The sequence below is a fragment of the Perna viridis genome, chromosome 1, assembly GCF_037379345.1.
Source record: "Perna viridis isolate PV_CMFRI_1.1 ecotype Kerala chromosome 1, ASM3737934v1, whole genome shotgun sequence".
NCBI lineage: Eukaryota > Metazoa > Mollusca > Bivalvia > Mytilida > Mytilidae > Perna > Perna viridis.
The window spans coordinates 71,505,376-71,531,369 of NC_142445.1; the positions used below are offsets into that span (position 1 = coordinate 71,505,376).

Below are 25,994 nucleotides of genomic sequence, written 5' to 3' on the forward strand. Positions count from 1 at the left end.
CGAATAGAGTCGTCACATTCTGAGACGTTTACATATATATATATATCAAGTCTTAACTACACCCCAACTTTGGTTTTTTGGTCGCTTCCTCAGCGGGATTCAAACCCCTTCTCTTTCTGTGACATATATGCCAACATCGCCTGCACTAAGTCCAACGCTCTAGACCAGTCGGCCAACTTGGCTATATATTTACAAAAGCTGTTTTTTGGTACATTTATGATCTGCAAATGTTTACGTATTTTTTTTAATTGAACCAGGAAGTTATGATACAAGTCGTAAAGTAATTGAACATCTTTATTTCATATTTTTAGTTTAGTCTAGTCTAAATGGAATTAACAAGATGTTGATCATAATTGTGATACTATGTCTTCCTGCAGTAATTTGTCAGATAGGTAAGATCTTATATTCAGCATGTATATTCATAATAGGTTATACGCGACATTAATATTTCATTTTCGTCTCTCCTGTCCATAATTACGTATGTTTGTGTTTCTTTTTTGTGTTTCTTTTTTTTTTGATATTTTTTTCTGTTACATAACAGCCTTATACAACTGCGGAAAAAAACACAGAAATTACCATTTAGTGGAAACAAATAAGAACATAATTCTTACATCGTTCGAATTCTAAATCTGATGTAAATAAATCTGAAGGTAAGCAATTATAAAACATCTGGCCTTTTCCACCCAAAATGCTTTAACTCAAAGGATATCGGCCGATTTCATATAAATTCTGACCAAGAGTTGTCCTTATTCTAGAGTCTGTTTAAATGTCATGAATCTTATCGGAATCCTAAGCAAAAGACATTTTGTCACTTTAAATACAAATTGAAATAAAATAAAAATATGAGAAGGACAAAAAATCAGCTACAAGAATCATTAATAGATTGTTCGTATCATTACCTTAAATTAAATACTTTCAGTTGCAAATTTCCAGAGAAAAAAAAATTATAACTTAATATCAAAGATAGGATTCTCATATTTTTGTTTTATTTGTTTGTAACTAGCCCAAAGAACATTATATCCTATACCGCTAACCATACAACTTTATTGAACTTTCACCAATTCTTCGTAGTCTAACTGACAGGATCTATGGTGTGGATGCGGCTATACGTTTGAACTGAATTCCAGCATATTTTGGGTTGACTGTTATTGTTCTGAATTCTGTTTCTGAGGAAAAGATTATAGACCTTTGATTTTCATAATATCATTAATACTTCTTCTGGCCTGTTTTGATTACTGATTTTACCAACTTTGCCCTGTTGCAATTTTCTACTGCCAGCTTGTATCGCAATATACCAGAATCTTTAAAACCTGGTTTAATCCACCATTTAACAGCTTGCGCTTGTTTGGTACATTGTGTATGTAGATCGTGTATGTTTCATGTGTTCATGTTAAGGTTATGTTTTTGGATTATGACGTATTTGAATCATCCTATAGCTACTGCTGACTCTTCAGTATTTTGACGGTATTTGGTTTCTGCGGTTTCACGTAGAATGTTTCTAATATATTCATTCGAGTAAGAAAACTTAATATCGACATAGTGGTAATGGCCTGTAAAATTCTTTTACATCTTGAATATCAGTCTTGTCACTATAAAAAGATGAATACTAAGACAGTCCTCATCCTTAATTATGCAAAGCTACTTGTAGTTCGTCCAGTAATCTTCTTATGGCCGGGGAAAGCGTTTTCCCGTATCCTATTTGTCAGGTCACTGCAACATCAAGTTATTGAATCTTCAGAGTCATATCTCCAAGAGCATGTATGTCCTTTTCTTAGAGTGGAATCTAAATTTGCAATAAAAGGCTGGTTCGGTTTGATCATTTCACGTGTATTGTCATTATTCTGTTCCCAGTCTTGTACACTGTATTGTCCCTAGTTTGTGCTTTCATTCTGTATTTCAAGTCTTGTATTGTCCATAGCGTTCCTCTAGTTTGTTCCTGGAATTGTATTGTACAGGGATTTACCTTTGTTTATGGCTCTGGTATTTTCAGTGTTGTTTTATCTAAGGATTTTCCCATGTTTGTACTTGCGGTGCAGTAATATCCACATAATTCCCCTAGATTGTTCATCAAGTTCTGCCGATGTGGAAATGTTCAGATTATTTAACTAGTCTAGACCTTCGAATATCCCGATGTTCCATGTCTACAGATTTCCCCTAGTTTGTACCGTCAGTGTTCGCAGGGTTGTATTTCAAAGGATTTCTTCTAGTTTGTAATTTTGGTATTTTTGGGGTTGAAGTGTCTTAAAGAGTAATGAAGGGAACCAAGACTTTAACGGAAATCAAAAGAATGTTATCGAGGGACAAAGATCAGACATGGAAAACAGACTTCTGTTATGATGTCTTCAAACTTGTAGCAACATAACCCTGTTCCAGAAGCCTAAAAGTAAGAAGTCTAAAGATTTACTTTTTGGCTGTGCATTTTGTGATTTAGTGTTGTATTGTCCAAATATTTCACAACTTTTTCTCACCGGTTTTCCGGATATTTTATTATACGTGGATTTCCCTTTGTTTGTAGTTTCATAATGCCCGTTTTTGGTATTGCCAAAAATTTCCTCTAGTTCATATTTTTTTTTCTGGTGGTGTATTATCCAAGGATTTTCTTTTTTTTCTACCTTTGTTGTTCCCGTCGATATTGTCCAAAGTTTCCTCTAGTTCATACTTCCGGTGTTTCCGGGAATGTATTATTCAAAGATTGCTCTTTGTTTGTACTTTCGTTACCCCCGTTGTTGTATTGCCCAAGGATTTCTTCTAGTTCATACTTTCGGTGTTTTCAGTGTTGTATTATCTATGGATTTCTCTTTCTTTGAACCTTCGGTATTCCCCTTGTATTATTGTCCAAGGATTTCCTTTAGTTCTTACTTTCGGTGTTTTCAGTGTTGTATTATCTATGGATTTCTCTTTCTTTGAATCTTCGGTATTCCCCTTGTATTATTGTCCAAGGATTTCCTTTAGTTCTTACTTTCGGTGTTTCCAGTGATTTATTATCCATGGATTTCTCTTTCTTTGAACCTTCGTTATTCCCGTTGTTATATTGGCCAAGGATTTCACACTTGTATCTTTGGTGTTCTACCCTATGTATTGTTCAAGAATTTTTTTTGTATGTGGCTTCAGTGATCCATATGATCTATTATCCAAGTGTTGCTCTGGTTTATACCTTCAGTTTTCTCCGTGTTGTATTGAAAATGTATTTTACCTATTTTGTACTTTCTTTACTCCCGTTGTTGTATTGACAAATGATTTCGTCTAGTTCATACTGTTCGTGTTTCCGGTGATGTATTATCAATGAATTATCCTTTGTTTGTACCTTCGTTATTTCCGTTTTTGTATTGTCCAAAGATTTCTTCTAGTTCATACTTTCGGTGTTTCTGGGGATGTATTATCCAAAAGTAATCAAGGGAACCAAGGTTATAGCGGTAATCAGAAGAATGTAATCCATGACATACACAACAAAGAACAGAAAGTAACTTAAATCATACATACAAAGTAACAAACGCAAATGAGCAACTCGGACTCCACTAAAAACTGGGAGCATGGAGCACCGGTAGGGTAAGCGTCCTCTGCTTTTCTAGAAACACCCGCCGAGTTTTTCTTTTTTTCTATCTTTGTTTTTCCCGTTGTTGTATTGTCCTAGGATTTCCTCTAGTTCATACTATCGGTGTTTCCGGTGATGTATTATCCATGGATTTTTGTTTGTGCGTACCTTTGTTCTGTTTGTTTTATTGTCCAAAGATTTTCTCTAGTCCAAACTTTCAGTGTTTCTGGGAATTTATTATTCAAGAATTTCTCCTTGTTTGTACCCTTGATCTACCATGTTTTGTATTCTCCAAATATTTCCCCAAGGATGTACTGCAATTTTATATTAATGATATTGATGCAAAGGACGAAACTCATTTGTGTATTATGATGAATGAGTAAGAGGACGGTAGATTGAACGACACAAAATATAAGGATAAAATATTTTTAGATGATCAGACAATTTTGTGAGACTTCAAAATGTGAGGATTCTTTAATCATATACAACGGATAGTAAGACAAAATTGAAGGAAATAACATTCTGAAGGTTATTAGAACTAAACCCTTAAAAATCTACAGCTACACACTTCGGTATTCATTTGTCGGACCACGATAAAAGTGCGATAATCTTGTCATTCACATATAAATTATTTCATTGATCAAAATGTTACGTCTAAGTGATTTGTTTGCTGTAAAATCTTAAAATTACGAAAAATAACATTGATTTAGTAGTAAAAAGTAGTTAATCGTCGTTCCTTGCTTTTACTATGGATTTCCAAAATGGGACACATTTCCTGTTTCTATGTTGGAGATTCGTATCAAACCATAGTGTAAGTGATTGTAAATTGATTGTAGGAAGCCCCAAGTTTCATAAAAAAAGGTCTGTCTCACAATTATTTGAACAACTTGGCATATATTGACAAACTGAAAAAGTCGAATTCAAAACGTTGTAAGAGTAATCAAGGGAACCAAGGTTATAGCGCTAATCAAAAGAATGTATTCCAAAGACCAGACATGGAAAACAGACATGCACAACAAAGAACATACAGTAACTAAGATCATACATACAAATTAACAAAAGTAAATGAGCAACTCGGACTCCACTAAAAACTGGGAGCATGGACCAGGTGCACCGGTAGGGTAAACGTCCTCTGCTTTTCTAGAAACAACCGCCGAGTTGCTCATAAAAAGTCAAGTCCGGGGTAGACAAACGAGGAAAGGAAAACTGTGACCCGTTGAATAAATCAGTTTTCATGGTGCTGATGGATACAATATTTAGCACCGAGATCAGATTATTAACTTGTTTTTGCATTGGTATTTTTCTCCGATACCTTGATAATTCAAAAAAGTCTAAAAAATAGTGATTCTTTCTCATGAAAAGAGCCATATGCATACGCGTACAATGTTTAGCAAAACGTTTGATAACGTAAACGTTGCATAGTCAAACACAAAGATTGGTACCTTAATAAATGTATCACACTTTATAGCAGTAGTTATTTGTGCATTAGATTGTTTTACATGTGATTTGTGCATTCCTTTTTTCATATAGTCTGCATCTTGCAAATGTGGCATTCAATATTACAAATATTTGAAATTTTAATCATTCTATTTCTCCAGATTGTTCGTTATGATTTACTTTCTGTGTGATTTCTTTATATATTTACATGTACCTTATGTAAATCATTTGCTGTGTATTTGTTCTTTGTTTTTTGTTTTCGTTTGAATTTTGATAAAACTCCTAACTGTATATTATTCATTTTTTTTCACTTTTTTCAATTTTTTGTTACATGCAGGGTGTGTACTTTTTTCTTTGCTGCAATAAATAATGAAGGACTTCCACAAAATTAATGATTTGAGAAATTGTAAAATAAGCCATATACACAAATATTGATGATTTGCGAAAAATGTGGCTGTTTCCATTGGCCAAATCGGAAAAAAGAAAACAAATATAGATTAGAGCAACACAATCTAAATATATCTTATTTCGTCTGTGGAAATAGAACAGGAAGTTTACAGTTCTTCGAATTGGAATTTTACATTACTATCGAAGTCCTTTTAAAATGATCACGTTAATAAGTCGTTTCGTCTATGTTAACTTGTTTTAAATTACAATGAGTAAACAATGATATATATATATATATATATATATATATATATATATATATATATATATATATCTATATATATATATATATACAAACGCCGTTATTTGGTACATTTATGATCTGCAAATGTTTACGTGTTTTTTTTAAATTGAATGAGCAAGTTGAGAAATGCTTTGGATTTCACAATGATGCAAGTCGTAAAGTAATTTAACATCTTTATTTCATAATTGGTTTCTAGTCCAAATTGAAATTACAAGATGTTGATCATAATTGTGATACTATGTCTTCATGCAGTAATTTGTCAGATAGGTAAGATCTTATATTCTATATTCAGCATGTATATTCATAATAGGTTATGCGCGACATTAATATTTCATTTTCGTCTCTCCTGTCCATAATTACGTATGTCTGTGTTTCTTTTTTTATTTATATTTTTTTTGTGCAATATTTTTTGTCTAACAGTTACATAACAGCCTTATACAACTACGGAAAAAACATAGAAATCACCTTGTAGAGGAAATAATTAAGAACATAATTCTTTAATTGTTCGATTTCTAAAACTGATTTAAATGAATCTTAAAGCAAGTGTTTGTAACACTTCTGATTTTTTCCACCAAAGATCATTTTACTTCAAGGATATTTGCCAACTCCATAGGAACTCTGACCAAGAATTGTGCTTATTTCAGAGTCTGTTTAAATGTTATAAATCTAGTCGGCATCCTGTGCAAAAGGCATTGTGTCATTTTAAATACAAATTGAAATAGAAATAAAAATATGAGAAAGACAAAAAATCAGCTACACAAATCATTAATATATTTTTCATTCATTGCCTTTAGAAACAATTTTACAGCTATTGATTTCAAAGATAGGATTCTGTTTTATTAGTTTGTAACTAGCCCAACGAACATTATATCCTATACCTAAACCATACAACTTTACTGAATTTTCACCAGGTCGTCGTAGCCAACTGACAGGATCTATGGTTTGGATGCGGCTATACGTTTGAACCTCATTCCAGCATATTTTGGGTTGACTGTAATTGTTCTGAATTCTGTTTCTGAGGAAAAGATTATAGACCTTTGATTTTCATAATATCATTAATATATCTTGTTTTGATTACTGATGTTACCAACTTTGCCCTGTTGCAATACACGTGAATGCCATGAACGACGTTTGGTTTTCTTAGCATCATGGAAAACAGACATATACAACAATCATACATACAAAGTAACAAAAGCAAATGAGCAACTCGGACGCCACTAAAAACTTGGAGCATGGACCAGAATAGTCTTGCTACTTCGATGTTCTGTTTCGTTTTCACGCTATTTCATTCCAAAATCTCAAATTTGAAGAGTTTTTGGATGCACCTAAGAAGTATCGACATGCTTTTTTTGTACTGTCTCTAGTTGTTTATGTTCTGATCAACCAAGATACTCGATCCATGTAATAGAACCGGCTGAACAAGACTTTCATAAAGTTTCTCGAAAATTTTCATTATATATAATGCCGATAGTGCCCGACTTGCAGATTTTCTTACTTCCCAAACTGTAAACTTCTAATCTAAATGCTCGCATATCCACATCCCAAGATATATATATTTAGTATTATATTCAACTTTCGAACTTCCACAGTAAAATTTAAAGACAGATCGTCGAATTGAAGGACATCTGAAATGTACTACATTTGTTTTATCGATATTGATCGAGATTTGCCATTTGAAACACCACATGTGAACAATATCCAAAGCTGTTGCAGTGCTATAAAACCTGGTTTAATCCACCATTTAACAGCTTGCCCTTGTTTATTACATTGTGTATGTTGATCGTGTCTGTTTCATGTGTTCATCGACATCAAGTTATTGTATCTTCAGAGTCACAAATCCAAGAGCATGTATGTCTTTTTTTTTCGGAGAGGAATCTAATTTGCAATTAAAGGCTGGTTTGGTTTTATCATTTCACGTATAGTGTCCGTATTCTGTTCCCAGTGTTGTACATTATATTGTCCACGAATTTCCCCTAGTTTGTGCGTTTTGTTATCAAAGTGTTGTATTGTCTGTTGATTTTCTCTAGTTTATACATTCGGTGTTTCCAGTGTTGTATTGTCCACTACTTTTAACTAGTTTTTATTTTTGGCGTGCCCGTTGTTGTATTGTCAAACGACTTACCCTTATTTGTACCTTTGGAGTTCCCGGTGGTGTATTATACAAATATTACCTTTATTGTTCTCTGTGTACTGTTGTTTAAGATATTTCCTTTAGTTTATACTTTCGGTTTTCACGGAGTTCTATTGTCCAAGGATTTGTCCATTTTTGTCCCTCTGGTCTTCCCGTTGTAGTATTATCCAAGAATTTGCCTAGTTTGTTTCTTCAATGTTCCTGGTCTTGAATTGTACAAGTATTTAACAAAATTTATCATCCAATGATCTCCCCTTCAATTGAACCTTTGGTGTTCATAGTGATGTATTATTCCAGGATTTCCCTTAGTTTGTACTTTCGTTGTTCTCAGTGTTGTATTGTCCAATGATTTCCTCTGGACTGTATCTTCGTTGTTTCCGGTGTTGTATTATACAGCTCTTGAATGCTATAAACTTCCCCATTCCCTATTTCCCCCATTCCCATTCTCATAGAAAAATCCGCATACCCCATACAGTACCCACTGCATATTTTTTTATCAAATATTTACACTGTCAAATTAAATTTTATATTTTTAAATTTTCAACATTTTAGGTGTTTTTTTTAATTAAAGTTAATATATTTTTCATATCATATTTCCTAGTTTGTGACTTCTTTGATTTCTGGTGTTGTATTAATCAAGTATTTTTCCTAATGTTTACTTTAGTTGTTCCCTGTGTCGTATTTTCCATAATTTTTTTTCTAGTATGTACCTTCGTTCCCAGTGTTGTATTGTCCAAGGATTTGCTGTGGTTTCATTTAAATTCGTCGGTACCATTTTTTTATATTTGAAGGAGAATTTGTGGTTAATCGGTACTTGGAATACACTAAAAATGGACAATTTAGCAGCATTCCAGTAACATTATTATTAAGCGAAGTTTTTTTTTGTTGCATTGTCCAATGATTTCAACTTTCGTATTCCTGGGGTTGTATTGTCCAAGGATTTACCTTTGTGTCTCTGGTGTTTTCAATGTTGTTTTATCCAAGGATTTTGCTATGTTTGTACTTATGGTACGGTAATATCCACAGAATTCCCCTAGATTGTTCCCAGTGTTGTGTTTACCAGATATTTCCACTAGTTTTATACTTTAACTGTTTCCGCACCACAAGTACAAATGATTGTAGGAACCTTCTTGATTCAAAAGTCTGTTTACAATAATTTGAAATTTATTCAACAAAAGTAGAGAAGTAGAGAAATTTAGTATATATTGTAAAATTTTGCCTGCGACAAACTGGAAAAGTCGAATTGAAAACGCAATAACTATTTAGCGCCGAGATCAGATTAACAATGATTTTTGCATTGTTATTTTTCTTCAATGTCTTTATTATTCAAAATAAGTCTAAAAAGGGTTGTTCTTTCTCGCGAAAAGAGCCACAATGTTTAGAAAAACGTTTGATAACGTAAACGTAGCATAGTCAAACACAAAGATTGGTACCTTACTAAATGTATCACACTTTATAGCAGTAGTTATTTGTGCATTAGATTGTTTTACATATGATTAGGGCATTCTTTCGTCATATAGTCTGCATCTTGCGAATGTGGCATTGAACATTACAAATATTTTAAATTTAAAGCATTCAATTTCTCCGGATTGTTCGTTATGATTTACTTTCTGTGTGATTTCTTTTTATATTTACATGTACCTTATGTAAATCATTTGCTGTGTATTTGTTCTTCTGTTTTATTTGTTTGTTTGAATTGTGATAAAACTCCTTACTGTATGTTAATCTCATTTCACTAAATTTTTGTTACATGCAGGATGTGTACTTATTTTTTGCTGCAATAATAAATGAAGTTCTTCCACAAAATTAATGATTTGGGAAATTGTAAAATAAGCCATATATACAAATATTGATGATTTGAGAACAATTTGGCTGTTTCCATAGGCCAAACCGGAAAAAAGAATCATGTAAACGACTAAAGGAAAACAAATATAGAATAGAGCAACACAATCTAAATATATCTTATTTCGTCTGTGGAAATAGAACAGGAAGTTTACAGTTCTTCGAATTGGAATTTTACATTACTATCGAAGTCGTTTTAAAAATGATCAAGTCAATGACTCGTTTTGTCTATTTTAACTTGTTTTGAATGTCTTAATATCAATGAGTAAACAATAATTTAAATGTGTATATATCGTATTTTTTTTCTCTGTGAAGTTTCATCCTAATTGGATGAGCCTATCTGAAAACTAGGTCTATTGCACTTTTATTGCAGATCCATGCACAGACCACTTACTGTTAGACAATGTACAAAGATCAGTGGTATTTGAATTGAGTGGTACAGCAATCAGTGATGACAGAATACCGGAGGGTTGGTATAGAGTTGTCAGTCTTTCAGGTGAAGAGATTCCTACAGAACCTCCTGGGTTTATGAGATGTGGTACACTTTACCCAATATGGTTGAACGGTACGTCATTAGCTTCTTCTAATAAATAAAAAAACTTATTACTGTTTGTTCAAGTTTTTGATATACAACACATCTATTACTGGACATTTTTTGGCAAAGCAGCGGTGTTAACCGACACTATTCCTAATACTGATCGCCTGGATTACATTTGGAACTGTACACGCGATATCCTTCACAATTTGAAAACAGTGAAATATTGTAGTAGGGTCGAAAACGAGATAATTTCATCTGAGATTTAGGATCACTTTATGTTCAATGACCTAAATATGGGCACTATAATACCTGAAGGTCTGGTGCTTTTACAGGCTGTTGTTAACAATGAAAGAACCAATGCAAAATATAATAAATCGTCAATGTCGAGAGTTTTTCACGATTTAACTTATTTTTCACATAGGAACACTTCCCACTGTCGCTGGTACACAGGTAACACAGCCAGTCTGTGTAGAAACAATATTATCCCAATGTGATGTATCGTGGAACATTGATATCAGGAGGTGTCCGGGAGGTTTCCTCGTGTATAACCTGGTTATCAGTCAACAGGCTTCAGCAGCATATTGTTTTGGTATGTTGCATGTATGATAGACTTATAAAGGGTATAAGAAAATTTTGAAGCTATTAAGGAAAAATAAATCATAATCTTTCTTATCATTCGCACAAGGTACCTTGATAAAGTCCTCCAATAAACACACAATGGACAAAACAACCAAGATAACTTAAAATGGACAATGAATGAAGAACACAGCACATATCACAAAAAAAGTGCGCCCAGAAAATGTTTGCATACCTTACACCACTTTTGGGTCTGTGTTCAAATAACAATGATTTTATCCTGAAAATATACTTAAACTGTAATAAAATATTGTTATGGGTAAGAAAAAAAAATACCAAGCATTATATTTCCTTCTTGATCATCTTCTTGTACGAGCAAGTAACATTAAAACGTGTATATCACAAGATGTCCTTTCATTCTATTATCACTAAAACAACGAAAATTCACTAAATATCGATTGTATGATAAAAATCATTATAGGTACAGACATTCAATGTCCGGAAGGGGAATATTCAGAAAACGGATTTTCACCAGGATGTTCAGGTAATTCAAAATGGCTTGTAAAAAATGCAATCACAATCTAGGAAGTTTTAAGTGCAGTTTCATGTACAAATTTGCTAATACAATGTAAAATATTACTTGACACTTTTCTAGCTCTCGTTGAACAGTCCTTAATGCCGGCTCTGTAGAACTGTCAGAATTTTTCCCGATGAATAATCTTCGAAAACATTTCCCTGGTGTAAATTTTTTGTATTGTTCACGGGTTTCCCCTATTTTATTCCTTCGGTGTTCTCTGTGATGTATTGTGCAAAAATTTCCAAGAGATTTTCCCGTCGGATTTATTATCCAATGATTTTGTTTGTATTCTAGGTGTTCCCGATGTTGCATTGTCCAATGATTTCAACTTTCGTATTCCTGGGGTTGTATTGTCAAAGGATTTACCTTTGTGTCTCTGGTGTTTTCAGTGTTGTTTTATCCAAGGATTTTGCTATGTCTGTACTTGTGGTACGGTAATATCCACAGAATTCCCCTAGATTGTTCCCAGTGTTGTGTTTACTAGATATTTCCACTAGTTTTATAATTTAACTGTTTCCGCACCACATGTACAAATGATTGTAGGAACCTTCTTGATTCAAAAGTCTGTTTACAATAATTTGAAATTCATTCAACAAAAGTAGAGAAAGTTGTAAGTGCAGTTTCATGTACGAATGTGCTAATACAATGTAAAATATTACTTGAAACTTTTCGAGCTCTCGTTGAACAGTCTTTAATGGCGGCTCTGGTAGAACTGTCAGAAGAGCTGACTCTAGAATTATTCTACGACAGTACTTTACAAACTGTCTTACAAATGTAGAGGGAGCTCTTCTGGTAGAGTAATCAAGGAAACCCAAGATTCTAGCGGTAATCCTTAAAAACTTAAAAGTTGTAACATGCACCGGGTGCACCAAGAGAGTAGGCGTGCTCTGCTTGTCTATAAATAGCCGACGGGTTTTGCTGAGAGGTTAGAAAATATCTCATCTGTATCAAAGAGTAATCAAGGGAACCAAAGTTATAGCGGTAATAAAAACAATGTAATCCAATGACAAAGACCAGACATGGCAAGCAGACATACACAAAAAAGAACATAAAGTAACTAAAATCATACATACAAAGTAACAAAAGCGAAGGATCAACTCGGACTCCATCAAAAACAGGGAGCAAGGATCAGGTGCACCTTTTCTCTGCTTTTCTAGAAACACCCGCCGGGTTGCTCATAAAAAGTCAAGTCCGGGGTAGACGATTGAGAAAATGAAAACTATGACACGTTGAACAAATATAGAATATAACGAGAATGGATATGGTGAATATGTCAGAGACAACAACCACTATGGGATGAAAAATGTCAGCACAATGCCACTCATGGGTCTTCAGTAAACAACAAAAACAAAAACCAATATTATACACAGGATCAGCAAAATAGCTGCCCATATGTACTCCAGCGACATAAAAGTAAACTGAAAGTGCAAACGAAACAAGATATACAGAAACCAGAAAGTCTGGACTTGGAACAGGCGCAAATAAAGCGGCAAGGTCAAAGTACTTTGGCGTTATCACAGTGAAAAAAAATATCACAAAAGTAAACTCACATAATTAGTTTAAAAGATCTAGGACAGGGTATGTATGTATTTTCTTTTCTAGTTTTGACCAGGGAATTCGTTTCATTTTTCCGGTGAAAAGGAAATAATTTGAGAAGTTCGAAATTAAACGGCAAAGTTTTTTTCCAGATAAGAAGTCCAGTAACCCCCCCCCCCCTTACCCCTCTTCCCGTATAGTTTGTACTTTTATATCATTAACCGTAATGCTATCATTTTAATTAAAGCGGCTGTACCTTTGGAAACATTCAGTCCAGTTGTGATAGCAGACTTGGCTGAAGGTAGAATTCTGAATGCAGACATTGGTCCAAGTTTAGAGCCAGTGTTTAATTGTTCATTCAATGACGTTGCTGGTCAATTTTATGCCTACGATGTGGAGTGGTATATCAATGGCGAAAGTTGTATAATTCACAAGCGACTTGACTTTTCCGACATTAGCCAGTCTTTATTACGTCCAGTTGACTGGGTCAATACCTACCATCTTAATATGATCGTAAGTATGGTTCACTGATCCTAGTATAACTTCTATTCATAGATCAGTTTCTCAATCTGATCAAAATTGTTTTTCCTAGAAAACTAGGAGGACAAAAATCAGTTTCAAATATACAGTCAATAACAAAAAATAAATACAGCATTAAACCATAAATGTTAAAAGTTTACTTATCTTATTAAGATAGCTATAAATGCGTGTATATTCCAATACGTTCAATCTTCCATCATGAATGATCCGCCTGAATATTTGAATTTGAATCTTGCCTCACAACTTCCTGTAAACAAATTTAACATCAAATACAAATGCGATCACTTCTAACCTCCTCTATTAAATTATGTCAGAGTCAGTCAGGAAAACTGATCTATGACAGAAGATAGAACAGATATCCTGACAGATCCTGACAGAGGTGGCCCAGGTTCATGACCCAAAAAATAATAATAATACGAAAAGCTGTTCTAAATTGTCATACCCGTGGACAGTTGCTGATACTAATTCAAGCCACATACAGATGTACTACTTTTGACAAAGATGATATCCTTAACAACCATAAGTCCACATATATTTCTAAATCATCGCAGAAATGTAAAGCGTGCTACACCGAAAAGCTGGTTTGCAGAATGCTTGATTTCTTCATTAATAACATATTTGTCAAATTTGGAGGAGCATTTTTTTGCATCAAGTTGGCATTACAATGGGCACTTACTATGCTTTTCTCCTTTTTATATTCATACGAGGCTGAATTTTTTCGTCCGAACAATATGAAATATCCTTTAATCCTTCAATTTCACATACAGATAACTTGATAATGTATTGTCTATCAACAACCCTTCTGTTGGTAAATGGTTATTTCAATATATCCGCACGAGCTCGAGATAAAGGAGACTACAGAAACACATGTTCAGCCTTTTATTTGGACATACATCTCGAATCCGACAACAGTAGCCATCTCAGCACTAAGATTTATGATACAAAAGAAAAGACTTTAATTTTTAAATTATAAATCTCCTTACCTGTGCAGCAATATACCTCAATCTTCTGCAGATGGCGTTTATTTTTCACTATTGATTCGCTACGCAAGAACAAGTGTCATTTACTCTGATTTTCTTGGAGGCCATAAGTATCTGCGTAATACAGTTCTGAATTAGGCGTATGAGGAATTACATTTCAAAAGATCTGTTGCCAAATTCTTTTTTTCAAATATCAGTCCTTGGTTGAAAAATACTCAGTTTTCTCTAAAACCATGAGTGATGATTGGTTTTTTTTCTTTGTACTGATATGACCACTGATTTACCAATTATGACACTATAGCATGCAAATGCTTTTTAATCACCACCGGTATATTCCCGCCGCGATTTGCTTGTACCAAGTCAGGACCATTGCGGTACCAGCTGTTCCGGTGGTGTAATATTTATTTTTGGATTTGACTTTATTATGGATCTGATTAGTGTTCGGTAATTTTGTTGTTACCTTTATTGAGAACAGGATGACCGAGCAATAAAAAGTTGAAACTGTTTTAAGTAGTAAATCTTTTCTGTGTGATGTAATTTTAACAATTTGAAAAAAAAATTAAATGTGCAATGAATCATTACAATTTCACGATATAGAGCTAATCGCTCAACTTTCTATGATCATCAACCACAATCACTCATGGTTCATTTCCAACAGTCGGCTCGCAAGGCTCAATCACTCATCGTCCAAAATCATGGTTTACAAGTATAATTTTATACATTCTATCTTAGACCTATAATACAAGTTTATGATTCTGTTCAAAGTGTAAAACCTGTAAGATGCTTGGATTGATATTTTTTTGTGAAAAAGTTCAAGATTAATTAATGTGAGAGTGCTATTACTTTTGTTTTACATTATGGTCTTAAATCATTTTATAAAATGTTTAAATTGTCAATATTAGGATCATACTGGTAATTGCGACATATATAATTCAATCAAAAATGTAAAAATAGACATATTTTTTGCCTAATATATGAGTGTATGCACTTCCAACTTATACCTAAGCGTCTAAAATCGATGTATGAAATGCAGATATTGTAAGTATTGGTATCATTTTAGTGACTTTGACATTTTATTTCAATTAAAATCCTAAAAAATTCATATTTTTGCAAAATCTATGAGGGTGAGCACTTTTAATTTCCATAATGGTCTAAAATTATTGTATGAAATGTAAAAATTGTCAATATTAGTATCATACTGGTAACTTCGACATATAATCAAGTTCTAAAGATTGACAGTTTTTTGCAAAATGTATCAGGGGGAGCACTGTTTATTTCCATAATGGTCTTAAATAATTAAATAAAATGTTTTTTTTTAATAAATCTATCATGTGGGTGACTGCAACATATATATTATTGTAATAATCATGAAAATATGACTTGATTGACAAAACAGTCTAAAAAAGTCTGTGTAAAATGTAAAAAAAATCAATATGTATATCATGTGAGTATATATGTAACTATAACAAATAAAATTCAGTCAAAATTCTTTAAACTCAGGGGTGTAGCGCCTGGTACGGTAGATAAAAATAGGCCCGTACCAATAATTTTTGTTGGTACTGCATGCCGTACAAAAAAAAAAAAAACGAAAAAAAAGAGGTATTAACTAATTAAAACCAAGTTCAAACATAGCAAGGTTTCCTTCCCGCCGTACGCCTCTTTTTATGTACATTTGTAATTTAGTCAGAGAAGTATATTTTCTAGCTAGTTTAACTAGTAACTATCAGAATGTGTCAGTACCTATTTTAATCAATGTAATTTAGAAGTGAATGTAACTTCTATTATTGGTTAGGTAGTTATAATGCTATCAAGAATGACACAAAACAAAACAGTTCTACTGAGAACAGTTTCTGACAGGAGAGTGTCACAACCCATGACAGATTATGCAGAACTCGTCCAAAATGTTATGATCATGTAATTAAAGCTACAGATGTTGTCAAATATCTCGGAGTTTATATTGACAGTAATTTGAACTTTGAACACTTAGTGTCAAATATTGTTTCTAAAGTCAATGGAAGACTGAATTTTTTATATAGAAATGCTAAATGTCTTGATTCCATATCGAGAATAACACTGTCAGGATCTTTGATACAATGCTATTTTGTTTATTCATGTGCCTCTTGGTACAGTAGTTTAGGGGCGGGTTTATCCAAAAAATTGTAAATCTTGCAAAACGAAGTTGTTAGGTTTATTCTCTGCTTGGGACCCAGAACAAGCATAAATTTTGAAAAAGTTGACAGTGACAATATGCTTTCGGTGCCAGACAGAGTGAACCAACTTGGAATTGACCATGTTTTTACCATGGTACTGTACCTGTACCTAGTTGTGTGAAAATTTCAAAATAAATCAAGGAAATGCATGGGGTGCTTTAAATTTAATTTCATTTATAGTATACCTAATTGTAAATTATGTAGGAAAGATACTTTCACATATCATGCTATACAAACTTGAAACAAATTACTACCTACTGTTAAAAATATGACCAACAAAATATTCTTTCAAAACTGAATTTAGACTCTTTATGAAGGAAGAAGTATATATATAATAAATTTGTATTTACATAGACTGTTAATATTTCAGCAAATGTGGAATGCTTTATGAGTAGATTCAAGTATTTTTCATGTATTCTTTTCTTTTTAAGGACCCCATTAGAAATAAGCCTTTTTTTTATAAGTACGGCTCTATGGACTATCTTTGACAAGTTTCAAGGTCACATATAAGTGCCAAGTTTTATTCATGTAATATCTTTGTGTACTTTTATGTGTATATGTATATGTATTCTATAAATAAATAAATAAATAAATAAATAAATGCTCGAAGACAATAACTCTAATAAAAATAAAAAATCCTTTAGCACCAAGTTAACAAATTATATGCAACTACCAAACAACATACCTTCAACATTAATAACTTGTATGTAAATTGTGTAAAGCATGATAACGTTAAAGTAATAATCATATTAAAATTAAATATTTTTTTTCAAAATAACTCTAACAAACCTCATGAGCATAACCACTAGCTGGTAATAGATCTAAAGTCTAAAGAGTTTGGTGTGAGATATGTATTAATCGCAATAAACTCATACTAATAACTCTACAATTTGCTAGTTTTGTATTATGATTCGGAGTAATTTTTGTATGGGATATTTGAATATTTGCTTGGGTATATGTAGATTATATTGATATGAAATTATTGATACCGTGAAATATCGGTGTGTGAAACCGAATATCTTAATTTTTATTTAGCGTTGCAAACGAACCAAATATTAAATCCAGCAGACTAATATTTCCGCTAATAATAAAAAACAATATTAATTAAATCAGCCATTCACAGCCGTCCAACTCAATCACTGATACACTCCAATAAATTTAGTTACTCTGAGTAAAGCAAATGTACTCACTGTGGTGAAATGAGTTTATAACCAGAATGGATAGGGTGAATATGTCAAAAAGACAAAAACCCTAATTGGATACTTTCGATACAGTACTGTACAGTAATGCCATTCCTGAGATTAACAGTTAAGCCAAAACGCGATTTTACGATATCAATTTTTTTCAATGGCATATTATAGCATACTGCTTCGAGCAATGAGGCAGCAGATTATTATTATTTGTTTTATTTATTCACTGCAGAAACAATATTGCTATAAATTACTCTTACATAATATTTTTCGTTTGAAATAACCAGCCTTTGTCAAATAGTTCTAAGCCATTTTTCCTTCTAAAACCGCGAAAATGATTTTCGATAACTGGATCAGCGTGCTCGTTGTGAGTTCCGATAAAGGCATATTTTCCAAATAAAATAAATCACTACATATATGTATTCGAATTATTGGTGAACGTGCAGGAACTAGTTATGCACAGGACAGTGGTTGATAATGCCCTCTGGCAATGGCCACATTGCGCTACAAATAACCTGTACATAACATTTCGTAGTAATTCACTATTCTAACTAATCATACTATTTGATAGACGCTCGACTTAAGTGGGTTAAATTAAAAAAAAAGTATAATTAAGTTATTCTCAATTACTGTTACGAATGCATGTCGGGGCATGTAACAGTGTAATAAATAGATAATGATCAAGTTTAGTGTGTAATACGATCTTGTACTGAATACCTGAACATCCGAACTGAAGGCTTTGTAGTACAGTACTAAAAGACTGATCTAATTTTCATGTAAGACTGTTGTAAACTAAACTATTTACATTCCAGGTAAGTTGTAGGATAAAAGCAAGATTGAATGCAACATCAGTGCCCGGGCCAATGTTTGAAAGCCCTTTGTTTGAAGCAGGTATTAAGGTAAATAATGTTAGAAACAATTTGATAATAGCTAATAACGCCTTGCTAATGTTGTTAATCTCCAAACGAATTTTAGTGCAAGTTTCGAATTTTCAACAAGATCTTTCTACTATATAATATAAGAGTAATCATGGGAACTAAGATTTTAGCAAAAATTAAAAGAATTTAACCCAGGAACGAAGACCAGACAGGGAAAACAAACACACAAAACAAAGAACATAAAATAACCAAAATAATATGTCCAAAGTAAGAAAAATAAATGAAAGAGTAACCATAGGAACCAAGGTTATATCGGTAATCTCGCTTAAAACTCGCTCCACTAGAAACTGGGAACAAAGACCAGGTGCACCGGTAGGGTAAGCGTCCTCTATTTTTCTAGAAACATCTACCGAGTTACTGATAAAAAGTCCGGCGTAGACGAAAAAAGAAAGGAAAACAATGACACGTTGAACAAATCAGTTTTTTTTTGTGCAGATGAATACACCGTAACGATCCACGAGTTTATGATGACGACCATTAAATTTCTGTAGTTATGACTTCAATCTTGTAGCAACATAGCACTGTTCCAGAAGCTAATTGTAACAAGTCTTGCGTGGTGCAAGAAGTCTGCGTAGTTACAGCAAGCTCTGGCATAACAAACGAGTTGTGATATGTAAACTCCATACGCAGGTGCTCAAGGGATGTTGCCACAGATATAAGGAAACTTGACAATACGGAATAAAAAGTCATCACGTTTGTCGTACAGTTTGGTCAATAGTTTTCCTTTACTATCGATTTCTAGGTGCAGGCTAAGATATGTTGCTGACGTCACAGTGTCTGTAATATCCTTTATCTCAGGTTCTTTTGGGTAGATGTGATATATAAAATACCCGAAACTTGGATTGTTTAACGATGATACGTCATCTATATACCAGAAACTGAGATTAAAGGATCTAGCTAAACGATGTTCCTTTTTTGGGTCAGATCAGCTATAAAGTCAGCCTCATAAGAGTGAAGGAATAGAAAGAAGTAGAGCACAACTGTTTCTCATTGGAATGCCGACCGTTTGTTGAAAACCGCATCTACCACACTGGACAAATATGTTGTCGATAACAAATTCCAGCATTTTGAAAACTTCTTCTGTATATTTGGAAGATGATTTTGGAATCGTTTTTTTTTTACAAAGTATAAGGAATCTCTACCAAGAACTGCATATGTGTACCTAGGTGTACCGTCTTTTCTGGTGTACCAGTGATGTAAATTATCATTTCGTCTTCTGTTTTAGGAAAATGTTAATGGGTTCTTATATTGTTACAGCTAGACGGTAGAGTATACAATATTTTAGAGGGAGAAGAGAAAAGTATTCCCTTTACATCAACAGTTCCCGTGGGATGTATTGGTTCTATAGATCTTATCAGAAGGCAGTGCACCCGAACACTTAAGATAGCCCAGCCTAAGTATCAAGGTACGCCGTCACAAACTTGTACAAATGCTATTAAGGCAGAATCGTTAGCTTTTGAAACGCAAGACTGTGGCCTGACTTTGTCAACCGATAACTGGAGAGAGAAGTTGTATCTGAATGTCACTGGTTATGTTGACAATGTTTACAATTTAGACGACAGAACTGGGCATATTAGACTTACTACAGATTTAGACAGTTCTACTGACCTATCGGGTGTTTGGAATACAGTAGTTATACCAGATATTCAGGTAAGTACGCACTAAAGCAATATGAGACATTACTTTACCATTTAAACTGGTTTTTCAACGTTATTATGTATCTCGTGATAGCAAACCACAAATTCCTATTTTTTTAAGCGTCGATGCATAAAATCATAGACGACTTTCAAGGAACAGTTTTATCTTTTTGAAAATCAACAATAAAACTATCAAAACAGGCAGTACAAATTATCATTGAATTATTTTTTTTTCAATGAAATAAACATAAAAAGATAAATTTTTGCAGCCTTGTCATGAAAATAGCCTGCTCTTGGAACAGTTGGTAGCCTCTATATGGTGTGACTGATCATCTTGTACGATTTACAGTTCGATTTCGAGTTAAATTTCTAGTTAACTATAGCTTTCCCGACGTACAGCTAATTAACAAACGAAATTAATCTTTTTCGTTATATTTAATTGAAATGCAATACCATGAGGTGTCGAGGTTACTGTATAGGGGTCAATGTTTACCTGGTATTTAATTGTCGAAACAACTTAAAACTATCAAAGAAAACCAGAGTAGCCAAATAAAATGGTGTAAATCACCTTAGTTCCCTTGATTACTCTTTAAACATATTTTATTCAGAAATAGTTTGATTACAATCAATTACAAAACATAATGGTAATTAGACAAGGCTTTGGAAACAGCATAGCTTATACAAAGTCCGTCTCCTTAATTAATATTTTACAAAAATGGTGTTGACTAGACAATTCAAATGAAAGTTGAAGGGAGAAGTTTTTGGTAATCGATAAAGCCCATCTTGAGTCATTTTTACAGAACTCTTTTCATTCAAAGCCACTTTCAATTTCTGCTGATTATAGAGTTGGCTATTTTATTGTGTTCAACAGTGTTCAACAGTGTTCAACGTTGAGCTATCAACATTGTTTACACGTAAATTTATTTTTAAAAAATGTTGCTTTTGATGTTTGTTCAGGATGTAGACTGCTTCTTTTGAATATCTGTCCATAACTAGATACCTTGGGGAAAAGGAATAAAAACTAAAAACAAATAATTTTATAGGACTTAATAAACAAAGCAATACATGTGATACAAAAAAACTGTCTATTTCTTATGATTATTTGATCTTAATTATAGTAATACAAACATTCTGCATTTTCTTCATCAGATAAATAATAAGACCACATCTGTTTCTTATTGGGATCAAGAAAATTTCAGAAACAATACACTATACATTATATTTGGTTTAACCAATCAGCCATATCAGTTATTATGAATTGTTGAATTGAGTAATTAGAATATAACTTTATTTGAACGAAATAACAAGAACAGCACAAATATCAACGATTCAAATTAACACTAAAATCAATTGGAAATATATTTTATATTTGTAAGAACAATTGGCATATCGGGTTAAGAGTTACATGGATTCAGCATTGGACTATGCTGTTCAAAAATACACTGTAGGTTTAATGTTTCATTTGAAATATATCTACGTAGCAAGTGCGACATTGAGATATCAACTATGAAACACCATTGATTCAACATTGCACATTCAACATTGAAACATAAGGCTTAATCTAACGTTGATTCAACGTCGGCAGCATCAACCCTAGTTCTTATTGTATTTGTAACTTGAATTCAACGTTGAATCAACGTTGCTAATTCAACGTTAAAATTCTCACCTAAATTCAATGTTGATTCAACATAGTTAATTCAATGTTGAAAATATCAACCTAAACTCAAAGTTAATTCAACGTTACTATTTCAACGTTGAACAAGTCAACCGATATACAACGTTGCCTCATCGTTGCAATTGCAACGTTGGACAATTAAATACATATTATTAGGCAATTTGCTTTTGATACTGACTTTATCACGGGTATCTCAGGTCGAACCCGGGATTCTCATGAGAAATCTAGTATCAAAAACCATTGCCTAATATTCTGTTTACCGGTAATTTAAGTGTAACATTTCATTTTCGTTGTTTTGTATTTTAAAAAGTACAAAAAAAAGAATGCTTTCAAGCGATCTATTTTGTCGAGCTTAGCCGACGCCATTTAACTCCACTGTGACGTTACACTTTTTCATCATTGATTTAACAATCATCGAAAACGAATCTCTGCGTAATATCCTTCCAAAAGGTCCCAAGTACCGTGGACCACGCTCCACAAATTGGAATTATAACTTTAAAGTTCTTATGGATGCCGTCAAGAACTACGCAAGAAAATGGATAAAACGAGAACAAGAAGACATTGATTCTCTGTCAGAATGGTTAAAGGCCGTGAGGTCTTTAATTTTGAAACGAATGAAAGTTTTAAGTAGGTCAATGAGTGCCAAGGCTACATCGGTTTTCAAAGACTCCGATATAGCAAAAACATTGTCTACTACACATGACAAATATGTTGTCGTACCGCCAGACAAAGCCCAAAACAACATTGTTTTTGTCTGCAAAACCTTTTACATCCAATGTTTATTATCAGAGATAGACGTAAAAAATAATAGCAGAGATAAGACCTATACTGCTACCACACTCTCCAAAGAAGAGATTGTGGAAAACATAAATCTGTGCTATCCTCTTTTGGTCTCTCTACCAAGGACGATGATTGTGATTTACCGTCTATGTACTGGATTCATGAACTCCACAAGAATCCATACAAACAACGTTTCATAGCTGGCTCTGCAAAATGTACTACCAAACCTCTTTCAAAACTTTTAACTTATATACTCACAACTGTCAAAGAGGGTCTACAGTCCTACCACGATACTTGTTATTCCCGTAGTGGTATTAATTCAATGTGGATTCTAAAAAAATTAAAAGATCTTTTGGAGACAATCAGTTCAAGGCTATTATCTGAATATAATAGCATTAAAACCTATGATTTTTCAACACTGCATACTTCTATTCCCCATACTCAGTTAAAATCCCGACTTAAAAACATTATACATCGTTGTTTTCCAAAAAAAGATGGTACACCTAGATACAAATATATAGTTCTTGGTAGAGATTCCTCATACTTTGTAAGAAATAAGTCCAAATCATCTTCCAAATATACAGAGGGAGATGTTTTCAAAATGCTGGAATTTTTAATTGACAACATATTTGTCCAGTGTGGTGGACGTGTTTTTCAACTAACGGTCGGCATTAAAATGGAAAAAAATGTGCTCCTTTACTTGTTTTCCTTTTCCTTCACTCTTATGAGACTGACTTTATAGCTGATCTGATCCCAAGAAAGAATATCGTTTAGCTAGATCCTTTAATCTCAGTTTCCGCTATAAAGATGACGTATTATCTTTAAACAATCCTAAGTTCGGGGATTTGATACATCGCATCTACCCCAAAGAACTTGAGATAAAGGATACTACAGACACTGTAAAGTCAGCCTCATATCTTGACTTACACTAAGAAATCGATTGTAAAGGAAAACCAAACTTTACGACAAACGTGATGACTTTTCATTCAAAATTGTCAACTTTCCTTTCATCTGTGACAACATCCCTTCAGCACCTGCGTATTGAGTGTTCATATCACAACTAATACGTTATGCCAGAGCTTGCCGAAACCACGCAGACTTTTTGTATCGCGCTAGAACTCTAACAAATAGGCTTCTGAAACAGGGTTATGTTGCTGCAAGATTGAAGTCATCACTACAGAAGTTTTATGGTCGTCATCATGAATTCGTGGATCGTTATGGTGTATCCATCTGCACCTTGAAAACTGATTTATTCAACGAATCATAGTTATTAAAAATGCATTAAATTCCCCCAAAAAATAAATTTGTCTACAAACGTGTATGTAGTAGTCGTGTGGTCACCGCCCTAACTTCGACAAATGTAAAATCTTGCGCAGTTCCTTTATATACCCAATCTACAATCTATCTATTTATAAACCCATTTTAGAAATTACTGGGCGAACTGCAAATAAATATATTTATCGCTCTGAATACATCAAAGGTAAATGTCACAAAATACAGATAAACCAATATTCAAAGATGATTTAACGTTGCAATTTCAACGTTTAACAAATCAACCAATATTCAACGTTGATTAACCTTTGTGTTTAACGTTAAAATGGTAGACCAACAGAAAACGTTGTTTCATCGTTCAGAGTTAAACCATAACGTGTTTCAACCCCTTTAAAAGTACCTGTTTGGTTCAGACATTTTTACATTTATAAAGTCATTTAAGGAAGTGTTTAGGTGGAATACCGTGTCCATAATTGAAAAGAAAATTCTTGTCAAAAGTTACAAAACGTATCTAATCTGGTTGACGTCATAACAGTTATTATGGCAACAATTCTTGCAGTACTAGATGTATTTGTCTCCTGAAGGGACATTCTTATAAATTTGTTCTTACTAATAACAATATTTCAAAATTAAATTAGACCATCAACACTACATTCGGCTAAACAAATTGCACCACTTTCTTTATTATTCATTAATAGGTCTACGTATCCGATCAAGACTCTTCGTTAACATCGAGAGTATGTAGAGCGTGGAACGACCCTACCTACAGAACTGCAGATGGAAGATTATTCAGTTATCATGGAGCAGGCGAATTCATATTTTACAGGCACAAAAGATATCCATATTGGGTAAACCAAATTCTTAAAATACATTCTCGTGCACAAAATATTTCTTTAAGATTTATTACTTCAAATAGTTGCGATTTTAGCCCCCCCCCCTCCCTAAAAAAAATTTTAAAAAATGTCAACGAATGTATTCTGAAAACAATTTTCGGCGGGTTCGGTTTGGGCCAAGAAAAATCATTCCAAAGAGGTTTCTGGTATTTTGTATCCCCTCTAGTAAATGCATAGCCAATATTTATACTATTCAATTCTCAAATGCATCGCAATTTTGTGGAATGTTTCTGGAAGTATGCATCTTTTCAAATGTGGATCAGTCATACTGTTAAAATTTTGCCATGCAATTTTTGACAATTCTTCCTTCTTACAGTTGACAATTTGTACCCCTAGGACTCATCCTGTCTGTGTGTATTTCTTGTAAGATCAGCACTTCCCGAACCGCTTGAGGGATTTTAGTCAATATATTTTTAATCTTTGTTAGATAGTGTAATGTTTGTTTATCAAAAGGGCATTGGTTGAATGAATCAAATGTCTCGTTCTATAAAAAAGATTTGATGATAAATTTGAAACTATTTGTTGTTTTTGAACTGTTAGTCAAAGATTATGTAAAGGGTTAGGTGGAACGGCGATTCCTGTTGAAAGATCTCTAGGTATTACTGTAAATGAGCTAGGTATCGCTAGTGATAAAAAAATAGGATTTAAATTAACTTCAAATGAGTCTTAGAGTTAATATGTGTGTGCGTATTACTACTGTCCACAAATCATACTTAAGCCTAGAATAAATAAAGATCCTTCCAAATATTTAGTAAAAAAAAAATTGATTACACCTTTGGATAGATATTTGGACGATATTTTGGCTCTAAACAACGATGACTTCAATATTTATACTATAGATGTATATCCTGTAGAACTGTCTTTGAATAAAGCAAATATTGATAATAAATAATATCCGTTTCTTAATTTCAATTCACATATCGATAATGGTAAATTTAAGTTTACGATAAAATGGAGGATTTTTCATTCCCTATTCACAAATATTTTCAACCGATACATGGACCTCACTCTGAACAAAA

General features: G+C 33.2%; 1 protein-coding gene across 2 annotated transcripts in view; it reads left to right on the forward strand.

Annotated features, from left to right (window-relative positions):
- The first annotated feature begins 242 nt into the window (after positions 1–242).
- The window catches only part of LOC148630246 (von Willebrand factor D and EGF domain-containing protein-like), a 46,413-nt gene continuing 20,661 nt past the window's right edge, over positions 243–25,994 (forward strand). The window contains exons 1-8 of one of the 2 annotated variants that reach the window (XM_088564176.1): positions 243–392; positions 10,007–10,198; positions 10,593–10,760; positions 11,229–11,291; positions 13,108–13,373; positions 18,593–18,679; positions 19,976–20,368; positions 24,781–24,930. In XM_088564176.1, the coding sequence (XP_088420302.1) occupies positions 341–392; positions 10,007–10,198; positions 10,593–10,760; positions 11,229–11,291; positions 13,108–13,373; positions 18,593–18,679; positions 19,976–20,368; positions 24,781–24,930 (1,371 nt within the window). In that variant the 5' untranslated portion in view covers positions 243–340. Of the gene's footprint in view, positions 393–5,716; positions 5,928–10,006; positions 10,199–10,592; positions 10,761–11,228; positions 11,292–13,107; positions 13,374–18,592; positions 18,680–19,975; positions 20,369–24,780; positions 24,931–25,994 lie in introns of those variants that run through there. The other variant, XM_088564172.1, reaches the window with a different exon arrangement.